The sequence below is a fragment of the Caloenas nicobarica genome, chromosome 10, assembly GCF_036013445.1.
Source record: "Caloenas nicobarica isolate bCalNic1 chromosome 10, bCalNic1.hap1, whole genome shotgun sequence".
NCBI lineage: Eukaryota > Metazoa > Chordata > Aves > Columbiformes > Columbidae > Caloenas > Caloenas nicobarica.
Genome location: NC_088254.1, coordinates 16,378,076 through 16,395,868, shown reverse-complemented (window position 1 = coordinate 16,395,868; position 17,793 = coordinate 16,378,076). Strand labels below are relative to the sequence as shown.

General features: G+C 39.0%; 1 protein-coding gene across 11 annotated transcripts in view; it reads left to right on the top strand.

Moving 5' to 3' along the window:
• AGBL1 (AGBL carboxypeptidase 1) overlaps positions 1–17,793 on the top strand; it is a 443,743-nt gene that overhangs the window by 146,399 nt on the left and 279,551 nt on the right. For all 11 annotated transcript variants that reach the window (XR_010606737.1, XR_010606736.1, XR_010606738.1 and 8 more), the window contains exons 19-21: positions 1,690–1,819; positions 6,655–6,786; positions 10,850–11,026. Coding sequence is in view for 6 of the 11 variants with exons in the window: in XM_065641707.1 (XP_065497779.1) it covers positions 1,690–1,819; positions 6,655–6,786; positions 10,850–11,026 (439 nt within the window). In the remaining 5 variants the exon portion in view is untranslated. The remainder of the gene's footprint in view (positions 1–1,689; positions 1,820–6,654; positions 6,787–10,849; positions 11,027–17,793) is intronic.

Genomic DNA, 17,793 nt, shown 5'->3' with positions numbered 1-17,793 from the left:
AAACCATGTAAGCACACGGGTTCTGTGCAGAAATACAGCTGCTAATCTCAGTTGAGCAGCTGTTTTCCTAAAGATCAGGAAAGGTGAGCCTAAAGGTGGCTTTATCAAAGAGCCTTTAAGAAACTAACAGATATTGTCATGTTTTCATGTAGAATTGTTGGCAGAAGCATCACAGCAACTTTTGCTGACTTCTCGTGTTAGCTATTGCTAACGTTTTCTGATTTGCTGAATGAGTAACATGGGAACTATGGATTATGAAGAAAGAATTCACATAAAAGTGAAACTAGAATAACCTTGAAATGGATCTTGTGATGTTGCCATAAACCCCAAGATGGCATCAGAGACCTTGTTTTTCTACATTAAAAATGTAGTATATATTCTTAGTGACTCTTATTATTTTTTTGTCTTTTGTTCTTAACCAATTCTCATTGCTTATACTCTTCTGTTTATATACTTTATGACCCTTTTTCTTCAAGCATCATTTGGAAGGCATTGGTAGTGCCAAAGATGCTACATGCATCACGCCCTAGCTGAGTGCAAGGCTCTGCCAATACAAGAACAGACCACATCCCCAGGAATACATTTGTACTTTATGTTTTTTTTCTAGGAGGCTTGAAACAGCAAAGCTGGATGCAACTCCATAGCTAGAAATTCACCTGACGCTTAGGAGGTTGTGTGTGTTGTTTGGTTGGTTTTTTTTTTTTGAAGCACAAGCCAGCCCAAGTTTACAATGCCATCACAAGCATTCTAGGGCAGAACTGGATAATACGGAGATGATGAGGACCTGCTACAATCTCTCACACACTGGAGGGTTGGTTGCTGAAGCTTATCAGCACACTGTGATTTGAAAATTGTGAACCAAATGATAGCAAAACCTCTGAGGAGCATGAGGAGGCTCTGGTCTACACAGAGTCACTAACAAGGGGGATTAGTTGGATTTTGCAGAATTGTACAGTGATGTGCTGCTCCATACAGTCAAGTATCCTGCACAATCCTCCACTGATCACTGAGTCAGTAACAGAATATTTTTCAAGGCAACTGAGTGAAACATCTTCTTAGTGCAAATCTGGGATCCTTATTTAGCTTTTCATTCAGCCTTTGCAGTGAAGCTAGGTAATTGTTCTACATAATAATGTAGCATGCATCAGGATCTTGATGTGCTTTAGATAGCTGCATTTCTTGTGAGTGGAGAAGCTTAAATGAGATATCCAGCTCATCTCATTTAAGTGCATTCATATTTCAGACTGGTCAAAGAGATTCAAGTGCTTGTCTTCGATTAGAATGAGTAGGAGTTGGACGTACTTGTTTGCTGTGGAGATTTTGAGAAGCCCACGCTCTGTGTAAGCTGGGTGAATTTCATAGCACACAGTTTGGAACATTGCAGAAGAGTTTTTGTTTGTAAGTAGTCTTTTGATTTGTACATACTGAGGTAAAGGAAAAACTGCATTTATTTTCAGGACTGCAACTGTGCAAACCTTGGAAGGAAAGGAAACGACAGAATTCATATACTATAAGCACCTTTGAAATATAATACGGACCGTCGGTTCATTTCAGCCCAATGTTCAAAGCCTTTATATCTGTGTTCTAATTGACATTCCCTGTCCTTGTGCCAGGGCTGCCCAGAATTGGAACTTCTTTGGAATCAGCTGTTGTTTTGCTAATTCGTGATGTGTTGCTTTCTGATTTCAGCCATCGTTGTTCATTGAGTGGGGATGATCTGAACAGACAGTGGTTGACACCCAGTTCCCAGCTCCATCCAACTATTTACCACGCCAAAGGTCTTCTCTGTTACCTGCGCAGCATTGGCCGGGCTCCTCTGGTGAGTCTCCTCCAGGATCTTTTGTGAGTTACTGTATATGGATTGCTTGCTGTATTGTGTGAACAGTTTTATTTTAGAGCTGCAGTGATTTGGAAAGCATCGCGTTCTGTTACAATTTCATCTTACAGAAGTGTTTTGAAAGTCTTGAATATTTAATACTTACTGAATTTTCTAAATAACAATTCCATATTCTAGAATTTCTGCACACCTGGAATATAAATAAGAAAATGAATTATTTAAAACTCTTTAAAATCGTCAAAGTACTCCAACTAAGCTAAATATTATGAGTAGGTTATTGCTGTCTTCATTGTAACGATAGGAGAAATTCCACAAAGGTTTAGTCTGAATGGACAGTGAAAAAGCCCGTAGTGGAAAAACCCACACAATCCTAAAAACAGAGGAAGCAACCCTCAAAATGTCTGAGCTTCCATGCTGCTTCAATGATGGGAAGAAAACAGCTGGTTTTGGGGGGTACCAGAAATTCATGAGGTGGGTCTCGTCTCAAAGCTGCAATTAGGATAGGGCTGGGATCCATCCCATCTGCTTGATCTTGTTGCCCAACATAATGAAAAGGTAATTCTGAGGCCTGAGGAGAAAAAGCACAGCGAGGTTTAAATGTTAAAGAACAGATGTGGAAGCACAGACTGGCAGGTTGGCTACTGATAGCTACAGTTGGGCAGGAAATGTCCGAAAGTACAAAATTCTTTCTGGATTTGAGGAGAAGGTGAAAGTGTCCATGATCTTCTTTAAGTGAATTATTGTAGGAATGTGGTTTTTGGCTAAGACAACAGCCCTGAAGTTAACTCTGTATCTTGAGGAATATTGTGGAAACTCAACTCACAGTTGTGGATTTACTCACCAATCTTTTCCTTTGGTTCACAGCAATGTAGGATTAGTCTTGCTTTTTTATTTTATTTTTTTTTTACCCCACTGTTTGCTATCTGGCCTTTTTTAATACACAACCATCCTTGTCATGTCTAGATGCATAAATTGAACTCTCAATGCAAGTTTTCATCATTGCTGAGTGAAGGGAGACTATTGATCCTGTCATCTCCCTCATTTACACACTGCATGTCAGACTTGGTAAACTGATTTTTTTCCTTTGCCTTTGAAGAGTACATTGATTTTAGTTTATACATGCTTTAAAAATGCCTTTTCCATCCTCCAGAAGAGAGGTAGCTAGGTCTCTTTTTAATTATTGTTTTAAAATTTTTCCCTTCTTTTTTCTTCCTCTTAACTCCAGGATCCCATGGAACCAAGTTCACTGATAGCCAAATGATTTCTGTGAAATGATTTATTTTCATTTATCCTGGGGATGCTCAAGCAGTTCCTTCAAAGTAAAAAAACAAAAAGCTGCTTAAAGGAGAAAAGGAAAGAACTTTCAAGTTAACAGCCTTTCAAACCAAAGCCATTTTAATTGGTAACTTCTATAGACAACAGGTTTTTGGTGTGGTGGGGTTTTTTTTGTTTTTGTTTGTTTGGTTGGTTTTTTTACTTGTTTGCTCTGGGAACCCTGATAAGACAAGGGACTGGATGCACTGTGGCATTATATCCTCTGCTGCATGGGATCTCCTTTGGAGCGAGGGCAGCAAAGTGGGAGTGTTGGAGACCTTTTTTCTGGGAGCAGCCAGGTCTGATGGGGAGGTGGAAGTTGTTCTCTCCTTGAGCCTCTGTGGTGAGAAACTGCTGTGGTTTAGAAGTTAAAGTTAATGCAGCTGCAGAATGCAACAGGGAACCTGCAGCTTGTACAGAGAGTCTGAACTGCAGTGAAGAGCAAGGATGCTTTTGGAGGGGTCAGAAAACAATTCCTATGGACCAGGAGGCACTGAGCAGAGTTTGTTGCCATCCAAAGGCATTATATCAAGTTTGGAAACAAGCGTCTGCCTGCAAGGGTGTAGCTCATCGTGAGGGAAAAACCCCTGGCATGTCTACCTCAAAACTCTGAGATTCAGAGTCCTGTCACAGTGCTATTAAGGAAAAAAATGAGACTTGACAGTATGAAAAGAAATTTCAAAACATTCTGTTTTCCAACAGATTTTCTCTCTTTCCCTTTTCTGTTCTGCTTTTCCTTTATTTTAAAAGGTACCTGGTTCTGTGACTCATGAGGAGGGTTGGTTTTGAGTTAGAAAGCAGTCTCTACCTTTAGGATGATCGCTGCTGGAAAATAACTTTAAATAGACAGAGACTTGCATGTGTGTCTTCAGTCATATCCCAGTGAGTTCAAGCACTGAGAGTTTGTCTGTATTGTGAATATTAGTGTCCCAGCCATATGAAAGAACAGGCTGAAGAAAAAGGACTGGTAGGTTTCAAGTTTGCTTAGTGTTTGTCCAGATATATCCCAGGAAGAATTCTGAATTGGTGCTCAAAACTACAGAAGGTAGCTGAACCTTGGCTGAATGGTGAGACATAAGCTACCCTGTAGTGTGAAAATGAGGGAGAAGACTGTATTATAAAGAACAATTGAGTATGAACATTAGGAGTGACTGCAGTATCCAGTAAACTTAATTAAAATGTAGCTCTGTGCAACTTGCAAATAAAACGAAAATATTTTCCGTTGCACTGATGCTTCTGCTGTGGGAGCTGGTGACAATCAATGGAAGATCCCGTGGTCTGAAACACCAGCCATGTTACAGAACCTGGCTTTAGTAATCCTGTACCAATACAGAATTCTCATTCTGTCCCTGTCACTAAGGGCTCATCTGCAGGTTTCTTGAGGTGCAGAATTATAGACCTGCAGCCTAGATCAGGCAGCCGAGCTATCTGACTATCTGATCATCCCTGTGTGGTTTCTGATACATAAAGTAATATTTTAGGCAGATAATATACTCTGTCTTTTGTGTGTTGGTAATTCTGCAAATTGGCAGGTAATTGATACCCACTTGAGCTGGTTTCTCTGCCTTGAAATAAGACAAAAGCTATAAAATCATTTTTTGGTATTCATAGGAATAAATTCTGGGTGGTACCTGTGGTTAACCTAAACTATGACTGTGTGTTGCTGATACCTTAGATGAAACACTAGCTGGAAAAATATCTGTCATTAACAGAACCAGTAAAAGCAGCAATTTGGAAGGAGACATTACAGGGTATTACACCTGGTTCAGACAGAGTTGCTTCAAGCGCAGGGTTTGCATAAGCCCTGCAAAATATGCACACAGCCTGCAGGGGCTGAACCTCTGGGGTCTGTGCAATAATGGCTCTTTCCTTTGAGAACGATGCTGGTTGTAGGTTTGCACCAACGAGCAGCTTTAAGACAAAGGTGTAAGTAAAGCAGGAGCAGTTGGTGGTGGGTAGGTCGATGTTCATGTGCTTTGGGTCTGGAAGATGCGTGCTGCAGGGATGGGGATGTGCAGACCCAGAGCCCTGCAAAGAGCTGCAGGTGTGTGGTGGTGCAGGAAGGAAAGCTGGCAGGTCAAGAAACCAAAAGAATGAGCAGTATATGAGATGTGTATAATTGTGCACCTAATTAGGAGCAGTGATAATTGTGCACCTAATTAGGAGCAGTGAGATGGTTCTTTACGAGCGTATGCCTTAGCCTCTCCAGTATGTCAACCTACTGTTTGTCAGAGGAGCTGAAACAATGTACATGCTCAGTTTCTACATAATTAAACTCCCTGACTTGCAGCAGCTAAACTTACTGTATAGCTGGTAAATAAACATGCTATGGTAAATCTTATCCTAACAGTTGGTGGAAGAAGCTCATCTGCTCTACCTGTTTCTCCCCTCTTCTATGTGTATTTATGTAAGAAAATGTGTAATTTTTTTTACCTCTTATTTCTCCTGCATCTCTCTTTATATTGATCCGTCATTCTTCCCTACCTTCCTACACCCATTCTTTTGTCTCCAACATAATCCTTGGAAAAGTGTTTCAATGAAATCTTGAAGCTCCTTTCTACTTGCTGGTAAATACTGGTTTTAAAGGAACAAATTCCTTCTCTTTAGAAATTCTTGTCTTTTAATTGACAGATTTCTGAATATTCCTGATAAAGGCATGGAGAATATATGTAACATCAGTGTGTATATTGACTTCATATCTCAGAGGGTACTGAGATTGATTATTCTTTAAAACTTGGGTCAATATTTACCTCTTGGGTCATTAAATTGTGATTTTCATTTCTATAGCAGTTGGTATCTGTCTGTAAAGGCAATCAAAACTTCCACTAGAACTGGGAATGTACCTTGTTTATATGGCAGCTGACATAAGAGATGGATTAGATAGACAGCTAGATTAGACAGTGTGGAATGAGATTATTTGCCATGAAGACAGGTCATGTTCTGTACTTGGCTTCCAGGAATTCACACAAAGATCTGACAGCGTCGTGCAGTACAATCGCACAATTATATTTCCCTGAAAATCATGTAGAACAGGTTTTGAATTTAAAGATGACAAAGCGATGATTAATTGCTTGGGAAAGCAGAGATTTCAAATCTCATGAGGATAAAGCTGGAGTTTAGAAGTAGAAAGAGCCTGACAAATTACTCTGTATCATAAGTTACCAGGAACCCTGAGGTTCTGGAGTTGCCATGGATTCTTGCACAGGTGTCACCTTTATTTCTGCTGCAGACAGAACTGCAGTAGTCTTGACTCTGGATCCCTGAGATCATGTCAGACCAAATAGATAAAACAAGGTACAACTGACTAACAAAGTTTGCCACAGATTACAGGCATGGCCCAGAGCATAAGATACTCTGAAAAGACCTGGAAAAAAAACCCCACAAAACAAAAACAAAAAAACCCCCAAAACATTAATCCTACCACTATAATCTTGTAGTGCTTATTATGAAGAACAAGGAAACTTTTTTTGGTGTTCAAGATTTTTGCCTTTTTTTCTCCCCAGGTTTTCTGTGACTATCACGGACACTCGCAGAAAAAGAACGTGTTCCTTTACGGCTGCAGCATCAAGGAGACCTTGTGGCAAGCAGGCTGCATGGTTGACACAGCAGTTATCACAGAAGACGTTGGCTACAGGGTAGGTTTGCTGTGTTCCTTCCTGCAATTCCTGGTCTGTGTGTGCACCTACAAAGCTTGTTACGATAAGACCAGCTCACAGATTTCGGAGATAGGTGCGAGTTTCCCTTACTCCAGAGGAGTAATGGTCCAGAGAGTTTCAGATAATGCATAACTGTGTCATGCACCAGATATTAGCAAGAATGTTGTCAGTAGGTGGGTCCCTATTTATTTTATTTTAGTGAGATGCTGTGTTATAATCTTTGGCTACAGACCAATAGGACAGCCATATTTCTGTGGTTTTTATAATTTGTAAATATACATACACTTTTGTCCCTTCACTCCACCATAAGAAAATAAATAGGAATTACATAATGGTAACTGAGGAAATGACAATGTGCCACTGTCTTACTCAGTTGAATTACTTCTTCACAAATACTCCTGGTATCACTGAAAATGCCAGAGAATTCAGCGAATGTCAGATCTAATGTAGTGGAATTGTCTCGGCAGCAAGTGCTTGGTGTCGTAGCTAGGGAAACTTTTCTAGAATTAGAGCAAATACTAAAATTTGTTTTATTTCTACTTCATGGTGAATGTCTCAGTTATCAAACTGTTCTCTGGATTTCCTGTCTGTCTCTTTTTTGTGTCTGTTTAGAAGATGTTTTCCTCTGAAATGACAAATTTATGTGCAGCAAAAAAAAAATCTTATAAGCTCTAATTATAGTCTTCAAAAAAGGTTGATTTCACAAAACATTGTGTCCTTAAACTGATTATAGAGCTATATGGCTTGGTTCACTCCAACCTGAAATAGGTTGAAAAGTCTTTTTCAGTTTATGTGTCTGTATAATTTCCGCTACTTTGGCACAAATACTAATTATCCTCCCATAAGGATGCCACATCTTCAGTGTTCATCTTATGGCCTTGGACATAGTGTACTGAAACTTCCCTGGAAGAAAGTGCTCCAGCGTTTGTTGTGAGGGGTTCCTGTGGCAAACGATCTGTTTCACAAAGAAAGCAGGGAGGATACCTGGAGTCAGGACATCTTTTGCTGTGTTGGAATTCACAGAGCTTGAAAAGGCGGAGGATGGTTTGTTGTTACACAAACGGAATTCAAATGCTGCTTGCAGCATCTGGAGCCTGTCTTGAATCTGCAGTGAAGAAAAGCAGGAGAGAGGCTCCAAGGCTGTCCAAGAATATTCTACAGCCAACCTAGAAGAAAGATTTTGTGGTTCAAATCATCTCTTTTGCACAAAACAGGAGATGGATGCCTGCTGCGGTTCCTGCCTATGGGTCACCCTTTTCCTTAGGCTGGGGAAAATAGGTATATAGGAGAACACTTCTGCAGCTGCAAACTGCAGCAGATAATCACACCTGTCTCAGACCTGCTTCCTTCCACTGTTTGCACAGGTTTCTCTCCTTCCTCCTGCAGGTACTTGGGGATTAATCTGGTCTCTGTGATTTTTTTTTTTTTTTTTTTTTTTTTTCCCCCCCCTCCCCATTAGCAGGAACCAAATACCTCTAGAAAACATTTTTGGAACAGCCTTTACCTCATATGTCATAGACTCAGCTGTAGCCCTTGGCAATATACAGGAGTAACAGTCTTCATTACCTTCTAATATTTGGTGGCCTTGGGTGACTTGCACAGCATTGGCATTGCAAAGCCCAGCTTAAAGATTTGTCCTTCTGATAGCCACTCCAGGCCCCTGTGACAGCAATCTCTGCAGGGACATCAGTAAAGAAATATAATTCCATTCCCTCCTAATGGGACTGGAGGTTTATGGCCAGGGCCCCGTGTGAGGGGAGCAGCTTCCTTTGCTGTTGTACAGCCTAAATCCAGCTGTGTGTAAGAAAGGGAACAGTCACACTGCTCCATTATCATAAAAGCATCCTTTAAAAGGGCGTGTTTTCACCCTTTCAAAATATACCTTTGAAAGATAATTAATGAGAAGAATAAGTAGAGAAGAAAGAATGATTAGTGTGAAATCCATTGAATGCTGGTAAAATGAAAAGAATATTAAATTCAGATTTGCTAATGCTCCTAAATGAGTCCTGCGTACAGAGACATTACTGTTACCTGCCAGCGTTTTTATTTAATTAAATGTAAAAGATTGATTATGCATATAATTTCAATTGTTTTAAAAAAGCTAAACTGGATTAGGGACCTGATTATTGTATTTTATAGTATATATTAAAAAAAAAAAAATCTGTACGTTGATTCAGATAAGGGCAGAATGAATACTATCTGAACCTTCACATACAGTTTAACTGGATCTCCTGATTGTTCTGAGGCTTATAAACATCTGGGTGATACGGTTCTGCTGTATTTTTTTTTTAATTCCGGTTCAACCCAAATCAAGGAAAACCTGGAAGCACTGCATGAAAGCATACTCTTTTGTGAACCCCATGCAGAAAGTAGCACACTGAAGGCAATCCAGAAATGTTGAATGATCCATCTAAGGCAAACAGCCAGTTTTCAAGATTCCTCTGTTCTATATGCCCACAGGAAAGGGAGGGCTGTCGCTCTTAGTAGCACACTGGAAATCTTGACTTAAGAGTGAGGCTCACAGTGGTCTCACATTTAAAATGGAATCTCTTGCTTTGTTCCAGTTTTCTACACCTCAGGATTTTTATCTGAAAAATGAAACTTACAGATCTTTACCCGTTCAATAAGGTGCAGATCTGAAGTCCATTGACAGCTGTAGACAGAATATACCGACACAAGGAATTTACTTTTTTATTATGGAGATGTGTACGGTTAAGCTGTTTGTAGGAGATATTGAAAAATAGTTTAGGCCAAAGATATACCATTCACCTCAAACATGGTTTAGGAAAAGACATTATTCTTTCACTTTCAATGAAACCAAGTATTCCCATACAATGCTACAAAGTAAAGCTCAACAGAATGGAACTACAATTGCTCAGAATTAGTCAATGAAACTGTTATTGGAAAGTAAAATTAGCTGGTTGGCTTTCACTGCCCAAACGGAATGAAATTCAAGGGTAAGTGCCATTAGCAATAAGTGGGAACTTCTTCTATATGATTCTGTTCACTTTATATGTTTAAGAAAGCTGTTGTCAAAGACATAACAAATGTCCTTATTTTGCTTGCTCTTCCCTAGATGGATCAGATAGTCTTTTGGGATATGTTTTGATTAGTCTAAAATTTATACGCATACACACACATACATACACAGGTGTGTATAGGTGAGTAGGTACCCAAAGGTCTGGTTTCTACACAGGGCGCACCTAGTGTTGATGTATCTAGTGTATGTTTTTATAGAGTGTGAAAGCAAGACATTTAGCACTGTATAATGACTAAGTGTTGCCTCTGCACTGATGGAAATATTTGATGCTGTAGTATATTAGGCGTGTTTATTGACTTTTTTTGTTGGGAAATGTGATTTCTAGAATAAGAAAATCACTCAGGGCTAAGATGTAATTTTTACTGCTTTTTCATGATTACTCTTTTTTTGCAATTCTCTAAATGAACAACATATATTGTTTGGGCTCAGATGAGAATATTTGGGTTGTTTCACAATGCAAGTTATTTAAATATTGAGCTCTATTTTCATATGATTATGTGCGACCTTCCATGAGTATACACATCTCGTTTCTCTGCTCTCTGTTAGGTTCAGACAAAACTCCTCGCGTAGCCAAATCCCTTGGTAAATTGCGGATGCTTGATGGGAGGAGATAAAGTGTAGCTGGAGAGGGGAGAATGGGAATATCAGGTACTGAACTATGACTGCAGCCCTCTCGGCAGCATGGCAGAAAGTTGTAGGTTAATGTCGAAGCAGCTTGCCAAAAAAGCTCAAGTCCCAAATTATTGGATGTGAATATGTTTGATTTTGAATGAGATATACCAAGTGTACTGTATATTTTGCATTTTAGTCTTTGGGATGAAACAAATGTTAGAATCTGAGGATTTCACATGGGATGGACATAATGCACTGCTTGGAGCTCTCAAGAGTATGTACAGTTAGATTTGATGACACTCATTAAAAAACACAGGTCTTTATATATGATATAAAAACATGCACATCTGTTTGATTCATTTTCTCATCAATGCTGATATTTTCTCATAGACTCTTCCTAAAATCCTGGATAAAGTGGCCCCTGCATTTGTCATGAACAGCTGCAGCTTCCTGGTGGAGAAGTCCCGGGAGTCGACGGCCCGGGTGGTGGTGTGGAAGGAGGTGGGTGTGTTGAGGAGCTACACCATGGAGAGCACGTACTGCGGCTGCAGCCATGGACTCTACAAAGTGAGTAAATCTTCCAAAGAACCCTGTGCCACTCTCCTCCTAATGCACATCTCATGAGCTTGGAATGGTAAAGCGGAGGAGATAGTAATTGTCTTGACGTTTAGTGTTGACTGCTCTCTCCAGAGCCATGTAGCCATGCTTCTGAGTTTCTCCTCAGTGACATCTTTCCATGATCCCCTCACTCTTTTACCTTCCGTGCCAGGAAAGTAGAGTTCTTCCTCTGAGGTTTCATTCAACAGTGAAATAAAAAGAAACTCCAGTTTGGAGCTAATAGCATTGAGCTTAAGGAAGGACTGGTTTTGAGATGACACAGGGCACTTATCTTTATAAGGGCATTCACAATGTTGTAAAAAATGTGTTGGCAGGTGATATGGACATCTTTAAGCCTAGTTCTAAGGCGATTAAGGTGAATACTAGTGGCACCAAGATTTTTGGTACAGGCTAGCTACCTGAAGCATTCACCTGGCTAAATTTAAGAACCTGCACTGCATTTGGAGTTGCCTGTTACTGACAGCCAAAAGTAGCTAATGTAAGGCTAGTTTTGACAGCTGTCCATAAACTCAAGATATGCCTGCGGCTGAGATGTAGACAGACTGGAATTCCACATCAAATGAGATGCCAGACTTGGTAAGAAGGGCTATACTCATACTGAGGGCATCAGAGACATCAACCTATGACATCTCCTGGCACTTTTTAAGTATACAGGATGAACTCTGGTAATTGCATTCGAGTAATCATAATTCTCCATTCACTCAAGTGGTGAATTATTTCTCCTCTTCCTTTCCCAAACCTGTTGGTTTCATTGAAAGGCTTCCATATTCCATCTCATTTCTCCCACTAGAGAGCAATCCTTATCTATACAGCATTAATAAGCAGTTAAGGATCCTTAAAGACCCTTAAGGAAAGAGCCATTATTACAAATAACAATTAATTAATAAGGCATTCAAATGATTATCTTTGGAAGCTCTATACTAATCCTTTTACCTCTGTAGAATGTAGCCAGGAAGTATTAATACTCAGCTGCTGTGTTAACCATGCTCTGCTATACACACATCAATTCCAAGACAGGAAAGGCAGAAGAAAAAAATGACAGTTTAAAGAAAGAGAATATAATTGCCCTAGGCATTACATCTAACACTCCATACTCCTGAGAAGTGCTAATGGTGTTTTAATAGGCACCACAGGTCAAGACAGCGGTTTTGAATCTTTTTTAGACAGTGGGGGAAAATCTACTTCGACTGAACTAAATGACAAAACTCCCAGTGATCTGCACAGAGGAGGATTTCACTGATTTCCTAGATCTAAAACCAGTGACACATCAGATTGTATCAATATCTAAGGATTTGTTCTCCTTCTCCTTCAGCATCTGTGAGGTTTTTAACCCAAATTTGTCTAACTCGTGCCATTAGATGCTTGAACTAGTGGAAAGAGAACATAAAATGCCACATTCAGATGTTATATTTAAACACTGTACTGTGCACAGGGACCCTGTGTTATATAGCAGAGGCACCAAAAATAGTTAGAAAGACCTAATGCACATGGTTCAGGATTCTTTTTTTAAAGAAATTCTTTAAAATGTGTGAAATTATTCTCTGCATTCTTTCTTGTCCTTTTTTTCATCACTGATCAGGACCACAGGTAGCCACTGAGGACATGAGTAAGTTGAAATATGAGAGATTGTAACTGGTGATGTGGTCCCTGAGGAAGTCAGTAAGCTCTAAAGCAGTTCTGAAGTTTCCATTCTGAACACCCTGAAAAGCTGAGTCCCAGTTGGACCATTGGGTTATTTTTATGAGGTTGTATATCCTTTTTTAATATTTTTATTTTCTTTGGGATTATCATTCATCTCAAAGTTGGATGATATAGAAATATTCCCATGAGAGGGCATTTCTTCATCATAAGGATAATACAAACACTTCTTGCAGTTTCTCTGATTCAGGCTGCTTTAAAGTATTTCCACTTATTTTTTCCAAGTACACTGAGTACCCAACTTGTTAGTATCAAAATGAAATACAACTTCTTATGTTGACATTTATGCTGGAGCTGCATGTAAATACATAAACTATCTCTTTCAAATAGTTGATCTTAATAGGCTATTTCCTCTTCCTTTTAGTGGTCTTTAGAGTTGGTTCTTGCTTGCTTGTTCCTAGAAGTGGATTATTTAGGAGGGTATAGACTTGACAGGCTGACCTGAAGATTTCATTGCATAATGCCATTTAATACTCAGCTTCCATCTGTCAAGCCAAAATTACTTCATTATTATCTGGAAGCCCTGAAATCATTCCTATAAACTAGAAATTAATCACATAAAAGGTCTCATTTTGCTAGAGACTTCAACCTGAGTTCTTCACTCTTGGACCCTCAAGTCGATGTGTATGTAAACAATAGACTGAGATGCTCAGGCAGGAGATGTCAGTATCCTGTATTTAGAGCTTTCTAATATTTGGTTTAGTAGAACTGTGTTAAAGTGTGAATAGAATCAGTTTCTTAATTGCATAGGATTGATTTCCCTGTAGGGATATATCCAGAATCCCCCCTGCAACAAGCATGCCCTTATGTTTTTGATACTTTTATACCTTAAAATACAGTACAAACAGCAGCTAGGATTTAAAACATGTCATTATGTGCAGCAGAGGCTCACAAGTCCGGCATCGTTCAGTGAGTCAGTGGTCAAACTTCTATTAGAGCACATCAGAGCCAGATCCTGATATTTAGCTTTCCTCCTGCTTGTGAGTGCTGAAATTAATTCATTCAAGTAGCTGCTTCGCTGGCTCTGAGCACAGATACAGTGCTTGGAGTTGCACAGGGACATCTGATAGGGATTGTGCAAAGGATTTAGGAAGAACAAGAAAGCCTAATAGAGGTGGCAAGAGGTTAAACTATTAATTGCACAAGGCTGGTAAGTGTGCCCCTTCTCACCACATGTCGACGAAGGGCTGGGGTAAACCAGAAACTATTTTTTTCTGTTATAGAGTCCAGAGAAGATGCTGCTAGAGTTTCTCCAATGAATCTGTGTGGCCTCTCTTGGATTGAAATGTAGCCTTCATTTTTAAAAGAGTTTAGTGAGTGAAAAACAGTTTAGTGAGTGAAAGATAACACAGAATTTGGTACTATTGATATGTAAATGAGAAACGATAGTGACCCCAACCTCTTCTAAAAGTCATTTCATTTCAAATGGGGAGGAGAGAGGAAATGAACTGAGAAAAGAGATGGTTTCTCTCTGTCGAATCTCTCTGTCTGTGTGATCAATGGAAACAAAATAAGCCAACTACCCTTAAGGAAGTGAAACATAAAACTAGAGAAACTATTGATCTTATCTAAGGTTTTGTTAAACCTAAGGAAGAAGAAAAGAAAAAGAAAAAAATATCCTAACTCTTTTTCATTTTGTCTGGATTGCTCAGTTCAGTCTTAGAGGAGCTATGTCTCCATTTGAAAGTTGCTAAAAACAAAGCAACCGATTTCCGCAGGGAATTCTCCCTCCTGCTTCTGCCACTTTACAACCCTATGGTCAAAACGGAAAACAATTCCAAAAAACCCCACCAAAACTAAATAAAACAAACAAACAAAAAAACCAAAAAGAAAGCTGCTTATAATTTCTTTGGTTCTGTGAAGGCAGTCTGCATCATTCCATCGTTGGAGCTTTTACGATGTGATTTTTTTATTGCTGCCACTTCTCATCTTTTGTTTTTAAAACACTGAATGCAGGGCTGTACTGTGAGAATTTTGACTGAGTTACAGGTACAATCAGGTGCAATCATGACCTCAAAAGAATCAGAGCTCAGTGACCCATGTTGATATTTTCTTAGTTTTTAAACCTGCATATCTCCTTGCTATTACCATGTTCTATCGTGTTACGCTGTTTCCCCATTCTTCTTGATTCTTCATTACCTAGCATGCTAATTGAGACCCTTCTATAGCATACTGCACTGTGCTGTTCAGTTCATTACTGCTTCTGTCATCCTACAAGTTAATGTCTTTTGTGCCACGGTAGGCAGCTGAGTTCCAAACCGTATGTCTTGGTAATATAGCAAATCTCAAAATTTCAGCTTCATGCCATGTTGGAAAAGCATTTTCCTTGGCGTGTTGTGCCTGGAGGAGGAGAGGCAGTGTTAGTGGAAATAGATTTTTAGCTTTTTCCTTTGAACGGCTTATAAAAAACAAGGAGTAACAAATGAGTTTTAAAATTATTGCAGATATCTTGACAGTGCCATTTGAAGGAGATTTTACTAGTGATACAGATCCCTCTTTAAAGCAAGTCTTTGGGAGAGCTGAGAATTTTTTTTTTTCTGTCCAGTTTAATGCTACTAATTCGGAGGAATAGAATACCCCAAATTTTCTTTTGGACTTGATGAGAGGGGAAAAGCCATCCCTTTGCAGAAACACTGGAAGCAGAGAGAGCAGCACCAAGCAGAGCGGCCATACAGTTCATAAGACCTTCTTGATAGTTTTTTCAAAATGCCTTTGAACAAAAGTAGTGAGAGTTAGTCTAATAAATTGGAAGATCTGATATTATCTGTCCCCTTTAACCTGGCTACTTAAAATGAATGATGAACTGGTGATTTACCATGGAAGTCTGGCTGAACTAAAGCAATATACCAAGATGAAAGTGTTTCCTCTTTCTACCCATTCAGAGGTGGACTTCTCCGGTTTGACCTGGATCTGCCCAAATTAGCCAGATTGTTACCAATGTATGATTTGTCCATTGAATTACAGCATAATTTCTTATAGTTATCTGTAGGCAATGAAATATTTTCTTCATCTTTTGTACTATTGGAGATTACTTAAATTTATATGAGGAATTTTTAGATATGCTTTATTCTTAAGCAGTTTATTACAGTTAATAGTCAGAAATTGAGTTGTTTTGATGGAGTTTGCAGGTCACATGATACCGCTTCTGTTCTCCAGTAAGCTGTCTATTGTTCTTGTAATTGGAAGTCTGGTGCACAAACTTAAAATAATTTTCGTTTGGCCCCTTGCCAGTATTCAGCCATCAACAAAAATGGTTTCAGCAACATTCTTGCCATAAAGTATATTAGATAAGTATTTGCAGAAAGGAAAAGTGAAGAAATAGAACATATTCTTTCTGGTCTACGTTTCTTGAAATTGCTTATGTCGCCTTTGCAAGTGTGACAAACTTTTCCTTTGTTCTGATTTCTTTTGTCCCCCAGAGCTTACACTTTTCCTAAGTATGAGTAATTCTAAAAAAGCATTCAAAAGTTTCTTTAAAAAAAAAAAAAAATCATCTCTACAATGTGTGTGTTTAGCTTGACCCTCTGTGCTCTGGGGATCTCATTCAAAAGCAGATGCTGAGAATAAGAAAGAATGATTTACTTTCTGATAGTTCTGCTTCCAGTTCCGGTCCAAAGTGGCTCAAATTGGAAGCAGCTGTAATAGCAAGAAAAGCATAGGGGAAAAAAAATAGTTATCTAATAGTAATCTAAGGACTGAAGGTTCAAATTAAGGCTTTTGTTCTGTTTCCTTAAGTTGTTACCCAAGGCAAAAGTTTGTATCCTATTTGCTTTATTTTCCTGCTGCTTTTATTTTCGCTAACCCCTTGCACTAATTGATGATTCAATTTGTAAGATATTCTAATTGTACTTTTTAGGCTTGTGGGCCTTATTTTATAAAACTATGTAAGCATTAGTGGCATTTAGGAAGTTGGAAAAGAGGAGAGAAAAGATTTCCAAGCAAATAAATCAGGAGATAGTGGGTGTTTGTCTTCCTTGGAGACTTGTAGATTCTTATACAAACTGCTGTGGGATTTTTCTTTATTAGTGTTTTTTTGTTTGTTTGTGTGGGGTTTTTTTGGTTTGTTTGTTTGGGGTTTGTGTGGTGTGTGTGTTTGTGATTTTTTTGTTGTGGGTGTTTTTTTGGGTTTTTTGTTGGTTTTTTTGTTTGTTTGGAGGTTTTTTTTTGGGGGGGTGTTGTTTTTTTGGGTTTTTTTGGTGATTTTTATTATTTGACTAGGAACTGGTTGAGAGAATGCCAACTGAGAAGTCACACACTTAACTGTGTTCAAATCTGTTTGGTCTGTGCCACATGAAACACTGGGAATTTGAAGGTCTGCTGACTTTGGCGCTCTCAGATTGTTTGGAAAACAAGTCACAGAACTGTGGGAACTTTGTACAGATTCCTTGGCCTTTCCATCTCCAAGAAAACTGGAGTTTGTCAGTAGGACTATCCTTACTGGTCTCATCTGTCTTGATGGGTAATAAGACAGTTATATTAAGGCAACTATGACCCAGACCACATGAGATGTAAATATAATCTCTGTTCCCAAAAATCATGGGTATTATGGCTATTTACTAATTTTTTGTTGAAGGTACTTAGTATTGTCATATGGGAGAGCAATTTATGTGCATTTAAAGGTCTGTAAATTTTTCAAGAAGGTAATTTAAGCCTCCGTGCTCTGTCTCCCCATTTTCTGATCCACTCCACAGTCAGTTTAGCCTTGCAGTTTTGGAAGGGGTCAGTAGTTGAGTTGGGTCATTTTACCTGTCATCATTTCTGGAGAAGGCTTATTGCTTATTTGTTTGGGTTTTTGGGGAACTACTTTGGGGGTTTTTTAACCCTATATAAGACAAGACCTGTTTTCTGGCACTAGTGTGACTGCTTGAAGCCTTTTGCTGAGAACACTCAGCCCCTCTTTCAATGTTTTCCAAATACTGGTGTTTTGTGGATGACTCTTGGAAAGCAGTGGTCTCTTAATCCAATAGGCTGAGTTTGCTGCTATATGAACAAACAATTGTTTTCTCAGGGTGACCGAA